This window comes from Rhinolophus hipposideros (assembly GCF_964194185.1).
Source record: "Rhinolophus hipposideros genome assembly, chromosome: 21".
NCBI classification, from domain to species: Eukaryota; Metazoa; Chordata; class Mammalia; order Chiroptera; family Rhinolophidae; genus Rhinolophus; species Rhinolophus hipposideros.
The window spans coordinates 32,151,189-32,173,129 of record NC_138067.1 but is presented as its reverse complement, the minus strand read 5'-3'; the positions used below and the strand labels follow the sequence as shown (position 1 = coordinate 32,173,129).

At 44.4% G+C, this 21,941-nt stretch overlaps 1 protein-coding gene across 1 annotated transcript in view; it reads left to right on the top strand.

The window, feature by feature from the left end:
* ZCCHC14 (zinc finger CCHC-type containing 14) overlaps window positions 1-20,921 on the top strand; it is a gene marked incomplete at its 5' end in the record, with an annotated part of 59,287 nt that extends 38,366 nt beyond the window's left edge. Inside the window, 10 exons of the mRNA XM_081032944.1 lie at window positions 5,419-5,490; window positions 8,326-8,435; window positions 9,291-9,385; window positions 9,465-9,519; window positions 10,597-10,876; window positions 12,327-12,418; window positions 12,777-12,904; window positions 13,886-14,026; window positions 14,109-15,575; window positions 16,787-20,921. Of these exons, the coding sequence (XP_080889070.1) occupies window positions 5,419-5,490; window positions 8,326-8,435; window positions 9,291-9,385; window positions 9,465-9,519; window positions 10,597-10,876; window positions 12,327-12,418; window positions 12,777-12,904; window positions 13,886-14,026; window positions 14,109-15,575; window positions 16,787-16,842 (2,496 nt within the window). The 3' untranslated portion in view covers window positions 16,843-20,921. The remainder of the gene's footprint in view (window positions 1-5,418; window positions 5,491-8,325; window positions 8,436-9,290; window positions 9,386-9,464; window positions 9,520-10,596; window positions 10,877-12,326; window positions 12,419-12,776; window positions 12,905-13,885; window positions 14,027-14,108; window positions 15,576-16,786) is intronic.
* Between the last annotated feature and the right edge of the window lie 1,020 nt (window positions 20,922-21,941).

Below are 21,941 nucleotides of genomic sequence, written 5' to 3'. Positions count from 1 at the left end.
ATAACAGTCCAATAAAAATTGAATCAAAGATTTGAACAGATACTTTACCAAAGGAGACGTATGGGTGGCAAAGAGCACATGTGAACGGATGTTCAGCATCATTTGTCATTAGGAAAACACCAATTAAAACCACAGTGAGATAATACTAGATGCCTATTAGAATGGCTAAACTTAAATAGACTGACCGTATCAAGTGTTGCCAGGTATGTGGAAGCACTGGAACTCTCCTGCACTGGGAATGTAAAATGGTGCAAGTACTGTGGAAAACATTTTGGTAGTTTTTTAAAAAAGTTAAACATATTCCTAAAATATGACCCATCAGATTCACTCCAAAGGAAATGAGAGCGTATGTTCATACAAAGATTTCTACATGAATATTCATAACAGCTTTATTTGTAACACCCCAAATACCCGTCTGCAGGAGAATGGATAAACAGACTGTATGGTGTCATATCCATACAGTAGAACACCACTCAAAGTAAAAAGGAGCGAGCTATTGATACACTCAGCAATATGGATGAAACGCAAATAACTAGGCTGTGAGAAAGAAAGCGGTCCCTCACACCAAAATATGAGTATGAGTCCATTTACATAAAATCCTGGAAAAATGCAAAGACACAAAGTAGATCAGTGGTTTCCTGGGGAGTGGCAGGAGGAAACTTATGGGAGTGATGGATATGTTCATTATATTGATTGGAGTGATGATGCCATCATCGGTATATACATATGGTGAAACATCAAATTGTGCTCTTTAAATAGGTGTGTTTTGTTGTCAGTTACAACTTAATAAAACCTTTAAAAAAATTAACCTGCTGATTACACTTTTCCTTTTGTCCACAGAACCCTAACTAATGAAGATTAAATAAATTGTCCTTTAAATAGGTTGTTCTTTGTATATGGAAATAGGTATTATACTGTGACCAGAAAAAATAAATCTTACTAGGAGTGTCTGCCATTCCTCGATGAGATGTGACAGTCTTTTGCTGACACTATAAGAGGACTCAAAGACACACTTTTTCCTGAAAGCCTTCACTTATTCAGGGAGAAATCAATGACTGTGTGTGCCACCAATTTTCTCAGCCTTATTTATCTCTAGTTTTAATTTTTATGTATCATTGTTTCCCAGGATACAAGTGAAAGGTTACTCTTTTATAGCAAGACATAACCGGATTAGGATGATTTCAAGACAATACAAATGTACCACAGATAGGAGTTTTTGAGTTTCCTATTCTTTTCCATGGAGTTGAGTTTTTTTTGCTGAAGTTGTAATTGCTAGTTACTAGTTACTGAGGAAACCAAATCAGTATACAGGAAGCAAGTGACAGAATATTTTCAAATATGAAATTAGTGTGTGACTGTGTACATGTGAAATGTGTCCAAATTTTACCAGCTTTTCCAAATTCACTTGAGAAACTGGAATAACTAAAACTTTTTTTTTTTAATAAAAATTTTCTTATTACAGATGAAGGACAGGGAGAAAAAAACATCAAAAGACAGACTACCCAAACCCTTGAAACACCTATTTGATTCTAGTTTTATTGACTTAAAAAAAAACTGTAGAACACTACTAATAAAAAAAAAACAAAACACTCTTTTTATGACATTCTTCCTTAAGAATCCAGACATTACATTTATTTTAGTGCTATGTCTTTAAAAGTTTATGTTTTTCACCTTAAAACAATCTTAACTGCTCTGAATATTTTATCACTATTAGCAAAGGATGAGTCTTGGCATCTTTTTTTTTAAATGTAGTTTTTGTTTTCATCAGCTGTACATATACAGAGTTTAGAGTCCAGTAATTCTGCATGCGTTGCCGGAAGTCACAGGGAGCTGCTGCTTTTGATATATGCCTCAGTGGTTGTATAATTAGTGTGACTATGTGAAGGTTGTTGGTACTGGGAGCCATATGGTGTATGCCTAGTACTTTTCCTTTCCAACATTTGGTTTTCCCTAGAGTTAAGTATCTCTTCTTGTTTGTTTGCTCAGGGACAAGTCCTTAGGAAAACAGCTTCACCCCTTAGGTTTTCCGTGGGTGTCTGAGGCTCCCCTCAGTGAGTTCAGATGTGTCTGGGCTCCTTTCAATTTGGTCTTTGGAGATATGGCTCTGCTCTGACCTGGAGGTGAGGTCTTCAGCCCAGTACACAGCTCTCATCGTGGGGTCCCCTTTCATCATCACCCAGAAGTCCCTTCCTCCCTTTCCTGTTGTTGGGTCTTAGGTCACCTTCAGTCTTAAGTTAGTCCAGGTTTTAGTGGTTGCTCTGGTCACTTCTTAGGGTGACCAGAGTACTTGGGAGGCACCGTTTATGAGACCTTTCGTGTCCGGAAGTGTATCCGTCCACACTGACATGTGGCCGAGAAGACAATTCTAGAGTGGACATGTTGTTCCATAGGAATTTGAAAGCACTGCTTATTGACTGTATTGCAGTGTTGCTGCTGGGAAGCAGGAATCTGTTTTGGTTCCTGATCCTGTGCTGTGGCCTGTTTTTACACTCTGGCAGTTTTCAGGATTTTCTTAGTCCCAAGTGTTTGCACGTTTCTCAGAGATGTCCTTGTTGTAGATCTGTGTTCATCACGTGCTGAGACCCAGGGCGCCCTTTTAATCTAAAATTTGGGGACCTTTTCTGGAATCATTCCTCGTGATTTCCTCTGCTCCATTTTTCTGTTGTTTTTTTTTGTTTTGGATGTCCTATTGTCTGCATGTTGGACCTCAAGACTGGTCCTTTGTTTTATTTTCTTCCTGTTTTCCTTCCCTTTGAATTTTTTTTTTATATGCTTTATGGAAGATTACCTCATCCTCCATCTCATCAATTGAAGTTTTCACTTCTGCTATCCTATTTTTAATTTCAAGGAACACTTGTTCTGTGACAGTTCTTTTTCCATGGCATCCTGTTCTTGGCTTTGCTTTCTTCTCTTACTTCACTGAGAATATTAATGACAGTGTTAGTTTTTTAAAACAGTTTTCTTCTCTGCACATGGCTTGTGCTTCCTCCAGGCCACGTTGTTCCGTGTGGCTGCGGTGTCTGTCTCCGTGGTTGGCCTGGGGTGCCTTAGGGGCCCGGCAGTGGGTCTGGTGATGCTGGGTCTCCTGCTTACCTTAGAGGTAAGGCGTGAGCACTGGGCAGGGACCCCTGGCTGGACCAGTTCCTGTGCAGAGTGGAGAAAATGCTGTTTCACGTGCTCCAGAGTGAGAGGCTGTGGAAAATCACGATTGTTGGGAACTGAGGTGAAAAGGAAGTCAGAGGAATAAGACTCTGAGTGTGAAGAAATCCTAAGTGTACGTATGTGTATGTATTTTGTGCATATTCTGCTTTTTCTGCATGCTTAAGATATGTTCAAATCTGTCTCCATAGGGCCAAGTAGCTCTTTGAGTAAGTGATAGGAAAATACTGTGCCATAATTTGATTGGCAGCGTATTTTCCTGGTGGTACATAAAATCATGGGGTAGCTTACAATTAATGACACCTTGGATTTGACGGGACATGTGTCTGTCTAGCATTTGGCATGATGTGAATCTGTTCTCTTGTATCGGGAACAGACACCCCAGGATAGTTGTGTCTATTTAAAGTATATAATTGTTGGGGACACAGATTGTCTTATTTCAACATGGATGGTCTGTCCGTGCTACCCTTACTATTCAGTTGTGGGATTACATGTTTTAATGGGGTTAGGATGCGTTCATGCGATGTGAATGTGGACGGAAAGAGAGAAAAGAGGCAAACTAGAAACAGATTGTTGTAGGCAAGAGTTGTAAGGAAAAAAGAAGTTTTCCACAACAATCATAGATGTTACGGGTGTTTTATGTGGGTAGCAGCTTGCCCCCTACCCCCGAACTTCCTTTTAATGTTGTATGATTTGATTATTTCAGAGAGAAAAACAGCTTGGGTGTTTTCATTTTAGTGTAGGTAGAGTTTAAATGACAAGGCACATTCATGGACAATGCCAGTGCTTGCCTTGCCTTGCTGGTGAATTCCTGTAGGTGTTGGGAACTCAAAGATAAAGAAGTGGGTCCCTTTCCTCAGTTAGCTTGTCTTTTATGGGAACTTGATGAAACATACACCTTAGTAATTTTTGTGTGGTGTGACAACTGGAATAGAAAGGGACTTGTGAATTTCAGCCAACGAGGGGAGATGACAGCCTGGTCAAGCCAAGGGAGACCATCAGCACACACGATTGGGGGAGGGGGACAGAGGTGTTTTTCATATTTCCAAGCCCTGTTTGCTCTAAATCAGTGTTTAAAAAAGAAATATATATATACATATATGTACGTATATGTATGTGTGTGTGTGTGTGTGTGTGTATATATATATATGTGTGTGTGTGTGTATATATATAAATTATTTAAAAAATATTATTATTATTTTTGGTAATAAAATAAATTTGGCCATTTAATTACCTGACTTGAAATCCTCCCATGGCTTCTTCCGGGTTTTAGGGTAAAGTTCCTGTTTCATGGTTTATCCTTCTTGTTCTGGCCCCTGACTACCTCTCATTTCTTCATCCCCTCTGTCTGTCTCATTCCTTTAACAGATTTCTCACTTGCCCTTCCCAATTCAGCTCAGGCTTTTCTTCTGCAGAAAAAGCCCTCTGATGTGCATAGATAGGTGCCGTCCCCACCTCCCCTTATTGTCCATTTAGCACCTTAGGTGAACATTGTGAAACACTGGGAGAAAACTGAGGAAGAAGGCAGCTCTCTCCCACAGGGAGCTTACAGTCCATTTGGGGAGACTGACATTTATGAAGTGATGAAATAAAACTACCCACTGTCACATGTGCAGGCAGGGAAAAAACAGATGTAGGTATAGTGAGGTATTCGGCATGCCAGGCATTGTAGAACTTCCAGAAAGTCCTTCTGATGCTTTCTTCCGAAATTCTTCCTGCACCCTCATCAGTGGAATATTTTCTCCACTGTTCAGTACTGCTGCCATGGCCTGTTGTCATGGATTTACTCCTATGGGGCGCCCATTCTGTCAGATTCCTGAGGGCAGGGACACACCAGGCATTTCCTCTGTGGGTGCATGGCTGATAATCTGGTAACTTCTCGATTCCACGTCCGAAGTCATGTCCACTGACCTAAGAAGAGGAGGTCCACTTGAGGGTAATGTCCACTGCTATCACAAGCAGTCGTAATTGTCAGTGACTTGCTTGAACCTTGAGGAGCCAGCCTTAGACTCCGTGCTTGAGTAATTTGGTGATATGTGAATAATTGCACAAAACACAAAGTTAAACTTTAATGGACCTGAGTGAATGCTTTTTCTCTAACAAGTCAAGGGATGTGTAAATGCTCCATTTAGAAGGTGCACGGTACACTAGGGTTCATCATGCTCACAGCACCTGTGCCAGTGAAGAATGCCTGGACAGGTGTGCTGTGAATTACAGATGTGGTGTCTGTGTTTAAGGGTTGTTTTGTTTGTTTTTAAGGTCTTGTGGTCTGACTCTTCAGTAACATCAGTAACCAAATCTTCCTCTGAAGTGACTGAATTTATTTCAAAGGTAAGGTGATTAAAGGCTCTTACAAAAACGCGAGGGCTCCCGCTCCCCTGTGGTTGCTACCACTGCAGAGCCATTGCAGTGGACGGCTTCCTTCAGCGAGCATCCTGAGTATAGCACCTGTGCACAGGAAGTCCAAGTGTGTGGCAAGAAGCACGTGGTCCTCCACGCCACAGTCTGTACCCCTTCTGGTTGTGGAGAAGGGGATGAGGCAGAAGATGGCAACTGCACCAACGACCGAGGGGGTTTGGTTTGGTTTGGTTTGTTTCCTCTTCAGCAGAGGTGGAGGGTGGCCCAGTGGTCAGAGACTTCACGTAGTCCCCCCTTTATGTGTTTTACACATTGGCTTTTCCTGTTTGTTTTTAAACTGATTCAACAAATACCGTTTGAACAAAATGTTCCACTACTGAATAAATGCCTCTTTCCCTACATATACCTGTATACATGCATGCATACGTACATACATACGTAGGTCTAAAGTGTCTCCAATGTAAGTCAGACATTTTCATTATAAAAATCAAGGATATAAGGTTGTAGGAGAAACTCCCATTGATGGATCCTATTTTACAAGCTTGGGCAGGAAGTTGTTTGATTCTGCTTATCTTTTCGGCCTGTCAGGCCGAAGGCTAGAGACCAGATATCGCTAGAGAACAGCACAGTGCCATGCTCTATCGGATTACTAATCCTCCCTGGAGTTCCCTTTTCCTCTATAATAATATTTAGAACACTCAGTTTCCTCTCCTTTGTGTCTTGCCTCATTTTGTAACCAAAAAAAAAAAAAACCGAAAAAAAATCCAAAATAGTTTCTCTGGACTCGCTGATGCTGGTGGGAACTTTGACCTCGCATTGGTCTTACGTCTGGGTGTTTATAGTGGCCAATATTCATCCGGCTTCAGGTTCTCTGGCATTCCTGGATATCTGGTTTGCTGTCTTTTATTTTTGGAAAATTCTTGTTCATTACCCCCTCAAATATTTCTTCTGCTCTGCTTGCTCTCACTTCTCCTGGGACTTCACTTACACGTACTTGGACCTTTGATATTCTCTGCAGCTCTTGGGTGCTTATTTTGTTTTTCTTACTCTTTTCACTCTGTATTTCAGTTTGGATAATTTCTATTGCCCTGTCTTCCAGTTTACTGATGTTTCTCCTCAGCTCTGCCCAGGCTGTTGATAAGTGTTGAATTTGCTGAATTCGTCATCTCTGGTACCATGGTTTTCTTGTGCTTTTTTCCCCCCTAGCCTTTCCATTTGACATGTCTTTTAATAAAGTTTCCGCCTCTCTGCTGAAATTTCCCATTTGTTCATGCATTTTTAAAAAATTAAATTCTTTAGTATGTTAAGTCGTGGTTATTTTAAAGTTCCTGTCTGATAGTTCCAGCATCTGGGTTAGTTTTGAATCTGGTTCTGATGATTATCTTGATGATAGTTTATTCTCCCTTCTTCTTCTCCTCCTCCTCTTCCTCCTCTCCCTCCTCCTCCTCCTCCTCTTCTTCCTCCATGTCTTGCAATTTTTGATTATTAGACATCATGTTTAGAAAATATGGAGACTGAGGGAAACAGTATTATGCCTGGAAATGTGCGTGCTGCTCTGTCAGACCATCAAGTTGATCTAGTCAGGAGTTGCACTGGGTTTGGATTTTGTTGCTGTGGTTACCTTCAGCGCACCACAGGCTTTATGTTCCTCTAGTAAAGAGCTGGTACTTTGAACCCTGAGTGGAGCCTAGAGTGTAGGTTTTTCTCAGTGGTCTTGCTTCACTCTGAGCTTTCAGCAGTCCTGTGTGCCTGTGGCACAGAGGGGGTCTCCCTACCTTGTTGACCTCTCATACACACCCCACCCCGGGAGATAGCTGTTACTTGTTGCCTGGTGATGGACTTATGGCTGGAGTGGGGGCGATTTTCCATCCTCTGCTCCAGCCTCAGGCCCAGGTACAAGGGCAGTGGTGTGGGGCTTTCTCAGGATCCCTCCCCTTCCTTTCCCAGCAGCAGCTGACCTCTGCTTTGTGCTGGTTCAGGATCCTCAACTCAAGGGCTTCTTGCCCATTCCGTGGGGCCATAGGGGTTTTGCTTATACCTTCCCCAGAGACAGGGCATCTCTACCCATGGCCTGGTGACAGGTAGACTTCCTATCCCACCCGCAGAGGCAGGCAAGTATTGCTTCTGCCTCATCCCCAGAACAGTGGGGTCTTTGCTTGGGCTCTGGGAGCAAGAGCTATGTTGTCCCTCCCTCAACTGTTGATGGGCTTTTGTCTTAGATTGAGTGAAGTCTCCAGGGAAAGGCATGGGGTTTACTGCCTGGCCCCCAGGGGCAGCCACCTGTGGAGGCTCTCTCCAGTCTCCTGCCTGTGGAAGAGAGCTTAGGAATGAGGGCACACCCCCTTGTGTGTGGGGCTCCTGGCTGTCTGATACCTGGCCCCACTCAGCCTGTGGGAATGTGTCCATCTTGGCTCATCTCTTCTACCTGCTTGTGTGACAGCCACCTCCTCCTCGTACTGTGTCATTGCTCAGGCAGTTCACATGTCCTGTCTCTTGGAGGGGCAGGTCCCTCTTGAAATTCAGTTCAGGTGGTGGGCTTGCAACTCAGCTCTCTGGTGGGCTCAAGGAAAGGTACAGTTGTGTAGATTATCAAGCTTTTTCTTTTTGTTATGGTGAGAGCGTGACGTTCTTTTATGGCTTTCTGTATCCAGAGTGGGTGTAGAACTCCAAAGTAGCCAATAGAACAGGACTTTGTAGCATACCAGCTGATGTCACCATTTAGGACCTGCCCAAGTTTTTCTTGAGGAGTTCTGGTTTTGTAAAAAATGATTTTTCACGTAACTGGTTATGCTTTTTCATTCTTTTCAGTTATCTCAGCTATACCCTGAAGAAAATTTGGAGAAATTCATTCCTTGCTTAGCTGGCCCAGATTCGTTTTATGTAGAGAGAAACCACATGGATCTGGAAGCGGACCTGAGGTAATGCCCTTCACCCACCCAGGGGCCACCTGGAGCAGCCAGGCCAGTGGCACAGTGGTGACCGAGGGCCATCGGTGGTGTGGGGCGGGGCCAGTAGTGTGGGTGGGGCCGGCAGTGTGGGAGGGGCCAGACATGAGCTGCTCTGTCATCCCAGGAGCTCTTGAGGGTGACACGTTGCTCTCCAGGGATTGAGTCTCTTTTTTTCCTCTGGGAGTTTTAATAATCAGTTTTGGAGAATTTGAAGACTCTTAATAACCTATGTGTGATTTTGAGGCTATAAATAAAGGAATTTCAAAGTATATGCCACCATTTAATGTAATTTTGACAGTCTTAAGAAATAAAATCTGATTACTGTTTCTGCTCTATAAGACTGTTCCTGCGTAAAACTAGGGCCTATAAAAAGTGTCTTAGGCCAAGTGTCTCTGGACTCTGGATCCTGTCTGGGCACACTAGTTTTGTAAATGTGCGGGGATTGGTAGGCCTGCTGCCTGGCTCCAGGACTGGCATTGACATCTCTGCCCAAGACGTGGTTGCAGCACAGTGGCTGCAGGTTCCTGATGGCTCTGATGGCGCTGGCTGCACTCACATTGTGGCTCACTGCCCGTCTGGTGGGCCTGAGGGACATGATTCACGTAACGCGAGTCAGTGTAAATAAGGGAAGGGAGATGAGGAAGTGGTATGAATCATGACGAGGTTTAAATTGAAGTAAAGCAGGAGGAATGTAGGTTAAGGTACTTCTGTTTACTTTTTTTCTCTAACATATGTTTCTCGTAATTGCAAATTAAAATTTCTCTCCCAATCGATTTTTGTAATGTCATTTTTATGCCAATAAAACCACTTTCTTTACTTTTTTAGGTATTTGGCTTCATTACCTTCTCACGTATTGAAGAATGACCATGTTAAGAAGTTTTTCAGCACTTCATCTCCCACCCAACAGCTTCAAAGTCCAAGTGAGTTTATAAAATGTGATTAAATAAAAATAAAAATATTTTTATTGTCTGTAAATTTTATATGTATTTTAACTTACAGGTCCTGGCAACCCTTCCCTTTCTAAAGTGGGTACCATGATGGGCGTGTCTGGAAGGTGAGACTCTGTCATGTAACCAACATGTTTCAAATCAGCATTGTATAGAGGCTACTTTTGTAAACGTGCAAATAATTGTTCCTAGAGTTAAGTCATTCTTGATCTTAGTCTTGAATAATGTTGCGAGAAGAAGCAGACAGAGATAATCCAAGATTCCTGGGAAGGGTAGTGGTGGAGTGGTTCTCTGAGCCACTGGAATTGGAATTCCCAAGGACCCCTATTGCAAATGCCAGTTTCTGGGCCCTGCACATTCTAAGAAACCGGAATTTCTGAGAATCTCCATTTTTACAAGCTCACAGCGGGTGATAAGGCCCACAAAGTGCTAGAGTGCTGCTCTAGGGGTCTTCTATTCTCAAGAGACCCGACAGCAATTGTAGGAGTGCTCAGGTGATCAAGAGGCTGACTGTCTCACTGACAGCTGACATTAAAAGGGGCTAACGTCACAGAGAGCGCGTGCGCACACACATGGTTGGGTGAAGCTCTAGGCAGGTAATGGGTCTTTGAAAGTTCTGGCTTCCCTCTTTACTATGTACCCCTTGGCCTGATATGTAGTGAGCATGTAGTAAACGTATGTGGGTTTGCAGTTTAGGGTGGAAGGGGCAAGAAGAGAAAGTAGAATGCTTTTTGCTCCTTTCAGCTTCCAGGATTTGCTTTTCAAAAAAATGAATTTGAATATTAAAGATTTAGAAGTCAGTCTTAGTTTATGATTATCAGTATCACCCTGTGGTACAAGTAATAGAAAGAAACTAAGCAGCTCAGCCGGAGGTCTGGTGATGACACATACATGTATGTACACAAACATACTTTTAAGCACGTGCATACAAATGTGCACACATGTACACGTTCTCAAGCACATACAAGTAGATAGCTGTGCACGCACACATGTACACATATGTACCTACAGACTTTGAACTTCAGCGGTGGTGTGGGGGGGTCGGGGGGGGCAGCAGGGGCTCTGAGGTGAGCAGTGGACGTGACGCAAATGTGGGCCAGGATGTGCAAGCTGATGCACACCTCTAACGTGATCTTCAGTGGAGGCTGAGGTCTTTGGAAACCCCATGTCCGCTGTCCTCGCAGGCCCGTGTGCGGAGTGGCCGGCATCCCGTCCTCTCAGAGTGGCGCTCAGCACCATGTGCAGCACTCGGCCGGCGCGGCCGCCTTGCCCCACTGCTCCCACAGCGGGGGTGGGGGCTCGGCACTGGCCTACCGGACCCCGATGGACACCTCGCCTGCCATCTTAATGCCTTCCAGTCTGCAGACCCCTCAGACCCAGGAGCAGAATGGGATTTTAGATTGGCTGCGGAAACTGCGTTTGCACAAGTACTACCCCGTCTTTAAACAGCTCACGATGGAGAAGGTATGTTGGCTTCTAAACCGGCAAATGTAGAATTTGCCTGCTTTCTGAGGTAACCTGCCTTTCTTCTGACCTCATTCCTAGAGGAACTGAGTTGGGTTTCTAAACTGCATGGGATGTGGAAATCACACAGCCTGATACTTAACACCCACAGGTGCTTGCTACGGGAGGGTGGCAGTGGGTTCGGATTTGAAGGCCGCCTGCAGCTGAAGCAGAAACTGGAACAGAATTGGTTATAAACAGCTTTTGTAGATAGTTTGAGGTACTTTATGTGATGTGAAGGACATTATGTCTCCAGCCATCCCGCAGTACGTAGAAATAGTGAATTGTGGTGCCTGCATGCCCCACCTGTCTTAGAAGTCCTGCAGTGTAGGCCAGAACAGGTGCGGAGGCTCGTCTCAGGAAGGCCAGGTCTGCAAGGGGCCCAGACACTGCCCTGAGGAAGTGGCTCTCCAATGAGCTGACTTGGTTTAGGGTCACATAGCTAAAGGAATAGATGGGCTTTATGTTTTTCAAGCAGTCCACATAGAAATTATTTTTTACAATAGAAAGTTCTGATGAACTTTTTTTCACTGTTAAAAAAATTCTGAAATTTCTTAAGTCTTGGTGTCACTAATAAGACTAGGCTAGAGCTGTACACAGTACTTGAATTCTGAGCTCCCCCTGCTGGATAAAATGACTTGGTGGCTTTTATCTAGGTAAAAATGGCATTTGTCCAGAAATTGCAATTGAACCTAGAAATCCAGCTTTTACTACATATTAAAGAACAGATTTCAAGTATATTTGTACTACTCTTGGTTTAGGATTCATAGATCTTAAAAACAACAGATTTTACTAACCTTGGTTGTGATCAGTTTAAAAAGTTTTAATCTGATTTTTGAGTTGAAATGGTTAAAATCACAAATCGACATGGACTATTGTGAGAACCAGAGTACAGTGTCAGGCCGGTGGGTTAGTTAGCCATTCAATTCGAATGGCATCTACTCTCCTGAATCACTTGCTACCCAACAAAGTTGCACTTGTCCCTAGAACAATGGTGATTTTCAAGATAAAAAGAGAGCTGTTAAAAGAAACTGTCCTCCTGTCTGCAGGAGGATAAATGCTTGCATTTGAGGGGGCGTTCCAGGGAGGGAGGGTGCACTGACACATATTGCATCTCTGTTCTCACCTGCCTGCACAGCACCGACTTTCCAGGACCTCGTCTTAACCAAACCGTCATGAGGTGCCTGTGCCCCTTAAACGCAAAATGAGCATCTAGTATTTTGAATGATGGACACCAAAATATTTAGCAAGTAAATGTTTCTGTGTTCCCAAGTCCTTTATTATCTAGTTAAGTTTAACTATCTGTTCACATATTCTAGAGATAGAATACATTTGTTAAGCTCCAAGTTCTTTTGTTTTCAGAATCCTACTTAACGCTCATTAATTTTTTTATTTGTTTCTTCTTTGGAAGTTTCTGAGTCTTACTGAAGAAGATCTAAATAAATTCGAATCCCTTACCATGGGAGCAAAGAAAAAACTCAAGACTCAGCTGGAGCTGGAGAAGTAAGTGTGAAGTGGTTTGTGAAATGTCTGTTTGTTTTTAGTTTCCCACCTGCTGAACGGGTAGATACAGCTAGGACCTACATTTTGTTATGTGTCAGTTATTGGATTACTTTTGATTGCTTATCAACCTTAATTACTGCTTTTAAAATTCTACAAATGTGACTTTAGTTTACTAGGAAAGGCCCTTTGTAGTGAATCTGACAAGTCAGAACGTGTTATTTTCCACTGTGGAGATTATTTTGATGAAAATCACCTTTGTATGGCCTAGATGTACTTAAGCAGAGTTTGTGAAACATTAGAAGGTTTTTCAACAGAAGAATTTAAAACTCACTTGTTTGCATGCTTTCTTATTGCACAGGGAGAAGTCAGAGAAACGGTGCCTGAACCCCTCAGCCCCAACCCCGGTCACCAGCAGCGGAGTGGCCCGCGTGCCCCCCACCAGCCATGTGGGGCCCGTGCAGACAGTGCGAGGCACCCATGCGGCAGGTGGGTGAGGGCCGGGTTCACCCTGACGTGTGGGTTGCACTTTGTTCCTTTTGATAATAATTAGGCTTCAGAACACACCCTTTGCCATCTACGGTTTTTAGTACTCACAATTACTGTTCATTGTTTTAGATTTTATAGTCTCTACTATAGGAAAATGGAAGGGTCATTTGGCTTAGAAGCTGGAGACTGGTGACTGGCCTGAAGTTGTTTGGGCAAAAGAATTAGATCCAGTAACTACTATGGTGAGAGGGAAAGAGCGGCAAATTCACAAAATAGTTGAAAACATCTCTGTTCCCCAAGATGGGACACAGAGGTCATGGTTAGGTCATTTAGCAGGTCCGTCTTGCAATTCTCCTCAGTGCCTAACCACCAGCCTTCCTGCTCTGGAGACTTGAAGTTTCAGTGATCTGATTTTTCAACCACCATTCCCCTTCTCCCCGCGTCTCCCTCTCTCTCTCCTCAGAAAAACGTTGAGGACTCCTGTGACAGTTGTTCTGTTGTTTTCTTTATATAGTAGAAATATCAAGAGTAACACTGAAAGAGGAAGGAAAAAATGCCAGTGTATCTTTGAAGTGGTTATTTGGCTAAAAAGGTTATACGTCCAGAAAGGTTATACGTCCCTCGGCCTCACAAAACAGAGTGTTTGTGGGTGACTCCTTTTGTAGCAGTGTGCTGGTTTGGGAACCCTTTTTTCTCACTTTCCAGTGTTTCTGTAGGGAGGCATTAGAGCAACTGGCTGAGAGCATTGCTGTGTCTGCATCTGCCACGTAACTAGCCGTGTGACCTTGGGCCATTTGTTCTCTAAGAATCTCAGAGCCCTGTCTGAATGTGGAAATAATCACACCTGCCTCCTTGGGGCTGATTTAAAGAAGTCTGTATGTGATAGATGTGCACTGAGGTGGGTGAAGCGGGACCCCTGTCCGAGTCCTGCGTGGACTTGGGTGCCACCTTTGGACTATATCACCTGTCCCTTCTCCGCAGCACTGCGGGTGGAAGTGGAGCAGCCCCCTCACCAGGCAGCCCGGGAAGGAAGCTCCTCCGAATGCTCCAGCTCCTCGCCCAGCCCCATGGGGGTGCAGGCCCGAGAAGAGAGTTCGGACAGCGCTGAGGAGAACGACAGACGTAAGGATGTCCAGAGTGGCTGGCGTGTGCTGCCTCTGCCCTGGCCTGTGGACGGTGCTGACCGCTCTGTTTCCATCTCTAGGTGTGGAGATGCACTTGGAGGGCTCCGATAAGGAGAAGCCTGTCATGCTACTGAATCACTTCACTTCGAGTTCGGCCAGACCCACGGCCCAGGTTCTCCCTGTGCAGAATGAGGCGGGCTCCAGTCCCTCCGGCCACCATCCGCTGCCTCCGCAGATGATGCCCGCATCCTCGCACATCGCTCCCATCCGAATGCTGAATTCCGTGCACAAATCAGAACGGGGAGGCACAGACATGAAACTCCTGTCGTCTTCTATGCACTCACTGCTGTCTCTAGAAGAAAGGAATAAAGTCTCTGGACCAAGAAGCGGCATCAAAGTGGACAAGAGCTTTGGCAATGCCATGATGGACGTGATACCCACGTCAGCCCCCCATCCGCCCATGCAGGTTCTCTCTGGACTTGCCGAGAGCAGCTCCGTGTCACCCAGCGTCTCCTTTGGTCCCCGCACCAAAGTCGTCCATGCGGCCACACTGGACAGGGTGATGAAGCCGGCCCCGCAGCCGGCCCTGGTGGTCGAGACAAGCACGGCTGCTGTGGGGACATCCAGCACGGTCTTCCACGTGGCTCGGCCACCCATCAAACTTCTGGTGTCTTCATCTGTCCCTGCGGATTCTGCCATTTCTGGGCAAACTTCTTGTTCCAATAACGTGCAGATCAGTGTGCCCCCTGCAATAATAAACCCCCGGACTGCTCTGTACACAGCCACCACCAAAGCTGCCTTCTCTGCGATGAGCAGTGTGCCCGTGGGCCCCCTGCAGGGCAGCTTCTGTGCAAACAGCAACACTGCCTCCTCCAGTAGCCACCCTGCCCCGTCTTTCCCAAACATGGCCAGTGTGCCCAGCTGCCCGGCCCCCAGTTCCAGCCCTGCGCTCTCTTCCGTCCCCGAGAGCAGTTTCTACAGCAGCAGCGGCAGCGGGGGCAGCGGCTCCCCCGGGAACATTCCTGCCTCTGCTCAGAGCCACCACCACCACCACCACCACCAGCAGCCGCCGGCGCCCCAGCAGCCCTCGCCCGGCCCGCCGCCCGGCTGTGTCGTGTGCACGTCGTGCGGATGCAGCGGGAGCTGCGGCTCCGGCGGCCTGACCGTCAGCTACGCCAACTACTTCCAGCACCCGTTCTCGGGGCCGTCCGTCTTCCCCTTCCCCTTCCTGCCCTTCAGCCCAGTGTGCGGCAGCGGCTACGTGGGCACCCAGCAGTACGGCAGCGGCGCTTTCCCGGTCGTGCACTCGCCCTACGGCGGCAGCGTGCCCGCCGAGCCCGTGCTGGGCGGCCAGTCCGCCTTTGCCGTCCCGCCCGTGCAGAGCTTCATGGCGGGGGCGGCCGGCGTGTACCAGGCCCAGGGCTTGGTGGGCAGCAGCAACGGTTCCAGTCACAAAAAGAGCGGCAATCTCTCGTGTTACAACTGTGGGGCCACCGGTCACCGCGCTCAGGACTGCAAGCAGCCGTCCATGGACTTCAATAGGCAAGGTAAAGGCGGGCCTCGGCCGGCGAGACTCCGGAGGCAGACCGGCTACACTGCTTAGCAGTGCAGCGCTGCCCACGGGCGCGGGAGCAGGGGCACTGTGTGTGCAAATCATAGTAAACGTTCCTTTTAAAGCCAAAAGTAATTTTTCAAATGCTCTTTGAAAAAGCGTGAAATTCTTAATAGGCCGTGAAGCCCCCAGAAGGAGGGCTGGTTTGATTCTGAGACTGTTTTCATGATGTCAGCCTGCTCCTCATTCTAGAACATAACGAACTGGCCATGGAGAGGGGCGATTGGTCCCTGGCTCCTTGGGCTGGTGCTTCTTGCAATGTGACTGGGGAGCAAGTCTGGGTGATTTAGTGACACCCCCAACCTTTAATGACAGCCTAGGGCCTAGCACATGAGTTGAAAAGCTGCAGATGGAACTCAGTGGCCCCACTTCTGCTCTCCCCCTCCAGGGTGGCCCTGGCTGCTGGTATGCGTGCGTGGGTGCATGATGTCATCCTCACTGCGCTGTCATCTTCTTCCGTCCCCCCCTTCCTTCCACTTGTTCTTTTTTGTCTCCTTTAGTCAAATTCAAGTGTATGTCTGATGTATGTATTACAACAGGTTTGTTCTTGCTATTGGTTTCGGAAAGATGATTAAACTGGGCATTGGGAAAATTGGTCCCCGCTCCGTGACTACTCACTGCGCAGCCTTGAAAAGTCCCTTGATCTCTGTAGACTTGAGGGTTGCTCCAGACCTGCCTGTGCATCTTAGTCACCTGGAGAGCTTGAAAGACAAGCCACTCGGACTCAGTAGGTGGGGTGGCAGGTGGAGGCGACGGGGGGTTGTGGCCCCCCATTCGTAAAGGTGATGCTGCATCTCCTGAAGCAGCGAGCACAGAGCCTGTGTGGGACTCTTGTGCCAGGGAAGGGTGCGCGCCCTGGATCGCCCAGCAGTTGGGGTCCCAGCGAGAGAGCTAAAGAATGAAGGAATGGCTTGGTAACTTAACTCTTCAGTCATTCACCCCTTGTCTGACTTTATAAGTTAGTGAACTAAAATAGCCTCCAGGTTTGGGGGTGGGACAGGGGTTGGCAGTGGTTAGAACAGGTGTTCTTAAGTTTCCAGCACCTGAATCTTGACCAGTGACTCTGGAAATAACTTTGGACAGATCGGTTGTTTGTGGTAATTCTACAGTGATTCAAATTTGATCTTTTTTTTTCCCTCTCTCTAGGTACTTTTAGGTTGAAATATGCCCCTCCAGCAGAGAGTCTGGACTCCACAGACTGATATTTTTCTCTGGCAACAGAACACTATTAAGCCATGGAGACATAAGGAAAACTAAATACAAAACTGAGAAGTCTAGTTGCTGTTGAGCTTAATATTTTTAATCCAAAGGTGCTTTACTTTACTAGACTGGATAGAAAAACCTAGCATAGGAGTGCATCAAACTCAAGTTTTATTGCCAAAATTCTAGATTGGAGCTTGATGTCAGGACTTGCCTAGTGGATATCTCCACCGCGGGTGAAATTGGCCACCTCCACCCGTGGCTGCAATGCGGAGACCTCCCGTCCCCAGAAGAGCATTGCTGTAATTGGTCCTCCTAGGCTCACACGTAATTCCAGGGCAGCTACGCGAGATCGGAATCGAGAACTGAAGGTTGGAGTTCTCCAAGTGGAGTTCCACCAGTCGGACTCTTGAAACCCCTGGGTGAGGGAAAATGTCACCTTTGTTTTTGTTTTGTTTTGTTCAGTTTTGTTTTGTTTTGTTCTTTTCTGTTCCTGAAGTGGTTAGGCACTAATTTCTGGGCTTTTTAAGGATTGCACTACAGAAGAATGTAAACTGATGTCAATCTCTGCAGTTCTGGGAGACAAACTCCCTGAGACCAGTCAGTGCAAGACACTCAGAATCCGTTTCTAAAGAGTTGGCACCAGCAGGCTCCATAACGTAGTCCACAACAGAGATTTTAGTATTTACTTCCCTCCGTAAAACACTTGTAGCAGTTTCAGGTTTTTAATTTTTTTCTGCGCATAAAACTAAACTACACTATTAAATAGAAATAGTTACTCGCAACAACTTAATTTCTAAGGGTCCAAGTCCCTAGTTGTCGGAATGTTGAGAATATCTTCCTTCCTGGCCCTTCCATAGCTTTGAGCCCTGTCACCTTCCACCAGGAAGGAACTCTTGCAGAGACGGTGACAGCACGGCCTTTGTGAGTTGGCTCTGATGGAAATTACCCATCCTTAGCAAAGTTTGCGGTTTTTTTATTCTCTTGGTTTTTTTTAAATCTCACACAGACTTCCCAAGGACCCCAAGGCGTATGCTAACAATTCATACTTGAGACACACATTTCAACAATAATACAGTCTACTTTATGAGCAAAAGATTTGAAATTTCTCCTGTCAACTTCTTTTGCTGTGTATTAATACTTAGTTATATTTAAAATTACCTGGAAAACTACAATAGAAACTGGTTAAGACTCTGAAAGAGACCACACCAACAGGACAGAACTACAGGATTTGCAGAAATCCAGTTTTATCAAGGTGGGAAATAAAGTCCTCTCCACGCAGCTCTCAGTTTCACCCCAGTGCAATGAGAGCTTTTTGGTTTGAAATTTAGGGATTTAAATCCTCAAGGCTAAAGGGAATTTTCTGCTCAAATACTATTATTTTAAATGCTAAAGCCTTCAGTATTAAAATATTGATTGGTAAGGCCTTGCCCAGGGATTTTCCAGTTGAGTATTTATTTAAGAAAAGAAAATCACAATATTCAGATCATTCTTCAGATGGGACAATCAGCCTCAGGCAAAATTGGTGTAAATCGAAAGAATACCCTAGAATTTGAGGCATTGTGATGTGAGACTTCAAATTTTGACATCAGTTTCCTGGCTTTATGGAAACTGAAGCAGAAAGTTGTTACATTTTTTTATGAAAGGCTTTTAGTAGAGTTTTTAGAGTTTTATTTTAGTAGAGTTTTATTTCTATGCAATGCAGAATTGACAGACTCTGTATTCTTATCTCTCTTCCTGGTACACAGTATTATATACAGTTTTTAAGAAACAGTTATGCTTACAACAGCTTTTTGGGGGGAATGTTACATTGATCTCTTAAATATAAACACTACAAAAATGTCAAAATAATGGGAACTGACACATCTTTGCCTTAAAGAGTACTAGACTGGGACTTGTCACACTATGTTAAAGGAAGACTTAAGAGTGTTCATTGATGTTTACGATTTTAATATTTCTGAAGGCCGTTACAGTGGCCTGGATATGTGCTGGAAGCCAAACTTTTAAATTTTTTGGTTTTTTAAACAAATAAATATTTTAAATAAATCCTATTTCAACACAGTGAAATTGTTGAAAACTGTCTCATAACAAAAGAAAAAAGTCATATTTAGGTCTTTTGTTTTAATGGTCAGTATTGGGGAATGAAAGTGTCTGCTGTTACCCTTATAACTATTTTGATAAATATTAGAGGTTAGTATTAAATACAACAAAAAATTAAAACAGAAACTTCAGTTTGAAGTATGACATTCAAATTGAGGTAAATACGTTTAGACATTGCGTGGCTGTGTTCCCGTCATCAAAGGTCTTAGAAAAATTCCCGGTTTCTTTGAAAGTGCATGTGTGGTGTGACATCTCCAATGAGGTCACTCCAAGTTGAGAATTGTAAAACGTGAATCTGAGCTACACAGGACACAGAGCTGCCAATCCATGAGCTCTCTTCCCAAGTGAACTGCATACTCGGACTTGGGAATGTTTGCTGGCAGTATGATCTCTGATGAATTTCTCTCCGAAAGCAACCAAAGTCAGTAAGCCTAAAGAGCATTTTGCATTTCCTCAGAAGACGTCCTCATCAGTTAGAAACACAAATCAGACTGACCCCTTCAACTACTTAGTCGTTTTCCTGAAATCGTGGGCTGTGGCAACCAGGTAGGTGTGGCACCAGCCACTTTGTTCTGTGTAGTCTGTCATATATTAAAGTTTCTAACCCCATGCTCTTATCTCCAAGAATGGGGAAAGTAGAATGTACAGATGGAAGTAGAATATAATGTTGGGATAAAACAATTATTTAATCTTTTTTTTTTTTAAGCAAAACACTCAATTTTCTACCTTATTTTCTAATTTTTATTTCATGGTTATACTGAAAATTGGAAAGTGTTTAAACGTTAAAACTCCTGATTGCTAAAGAGCACTGAGGAAAAGGGAGCTTAGCACTTCTAATAAAAACAAAGACAAATTTTATTTTTTTGAAAGCAGATATGTGATTGGATATTTAAAAAACCAGCATCATCTATAATCTCCAAAAGATTACAGGAGTCAGCTTGTTAATATAGTAGTTAGTAGACTGAGTATTTTAATTCACTATTTAGAATTCTATAGGTCCTTTATCGCAAGAAGTCAACATAGTTCATTTACACTACATGTTATGTATGGAGGCGCAGTAGTAGTGGTAGTAACTTCACCTAACGTCACACCGCTGTGACGTGTTTCCTGTTTGAGCACAGGCTGACGGAGGCTTGCACTCGCCCACTCACTCCATTGTTTGCAGTGAGCACTCGCTGAGAGGGAACTGGGTTGCACCCTCCTCACTCCCTATCATTTTGTCACTCTTCCTGCTTCTGTGGTGGTTTATTTGATGCCTTGCTACTTTTCCATACTGATAACTGATGGCGTTACATGTATAAGTCTTAAAGGTTGTAAGGGAAACCGTGTCCCTGCTCAGCTCGACCACCCGTCCCAGAGGATGGGCCTGTGGAACCAGATGTGTCGGCCATCCTTTCCAAAGTGCAGATGACTCCCAAAGAATGAGTCAGGTGACATTTAAAGCCATGGGTTCTGAGAGGCTCAATTGAAAAGTCCCAAGGTTCTAAAGGAAAGTGAGTATCTTTCATCAACATTCGCAAAACTACATACTGTGCTGGTTGAGGCCAAAGGTCAATGTTACTACACTGTTGAGGGAGGGGCGTGCCTTTGTAGGTGGTCCTCAGTCCCGGGTATTGTAACAAGCCCCTCACATGCATAAGTTCTACATGCACAAAGACACAGGCTTTGGTACTGAAACTGAAGACCTTGTAATACTCAAGAATCTTCACAGCTTCTATTGGACATATTTTCTTTTTAGGAATGAAGGAAAATTCTCCCATTTTTGAGCCATTCTTTTATGTCAATTCTACAAAATTGCATGTAACTTTATAAATATTTTTAAAAGATATAGTTTTGTAAATATTTAATATTCTGCTAATTTGATTTTGAATTGTAAATGTCAAGTATTCTGTTTTTGGGGTTTTTATGTTTTATTATACTTTGTTAAAAAGGAAAAATTGTACATTTTTAGAATGTTTTTATGAGTAAATTTAATGTACTGAAAATAAAAATTAAAAAAAAAAGCCGTGTTTCATTTTATTAGGTTGTCTCAAAATATGAAGCACACATCTTTTTAAAAAAACCCACAATTCTTGATCGCCAAACTAGGGAGTCAATCCTCTTTCTGCTTTCTTCCCAGCTTTACAAAAGGGATACTTGTCCTTAAATCCATTTTCTATCATGTTTTTTCCAGGTTTTTAAAAAATGTCCCTGATATGAAGAGAAATGTGAATTCTTGATTTGGGGATTTAAAGATATTCCAGCTGTAGGTTCCATGTATGATCAAGGTTGGTGTTAACAGGTGTCTAAGCATCTTTTGAATGTTTCCAAATGCGTGGTGAATATGGCATGAATGTGTTGTCATCTAAAGCTCCGTCCTCTCTGGATTTGGGAGGGTGGCAGTCTAATGTGCATGCCTCAACCCCAGTTAACAGAGCCAGGCACCAGAGGGAGGGTCCTGGTGCCTTTTCCCTGTAGAGGTCCCCAAGATGTGGTCTTTTCAGGCCTGTGGTTACCCAGAGGAAAACGCGCACACACGGTTCTAGGTATGGTCAGGGCCCATCGGATACATGACATCAGGAGACACAGCTGGCAACCTGACAAGAAGGGCCTCTCTGGTTACATCCAGGGCCACGGTTGTCTCGAGAGAACCATACAGGCCAGGCCTCTGAAGATGGGGAACGTGCACATGTGCTGAAAAAGGAACTCAGGGAAGCAGAGCATTTCCTCAGCTTGCTCCCTATAGTCTTTCAGAAATGTTTCAGTGCCTACTTCAATTTGAGTTGAGTCCAGAGTTTTCCGAATGAGGAACACTGGCCACTATGTGGCTCGTGTGTGTACTGTTATCTTTACCTGTGAGGTAGTTCTAGTCACTGGACTAGGTACCATAAGCCACATGTCTTCTTGGCCACACAACACACATACCTTTGTGTTTTACTTTGGTGTTCATTTAGAGATTTTCAAATGTTTATTCCTACAAAACACCTAGGTCCCACATCCATCCTCACATTTTGTGGCCTGT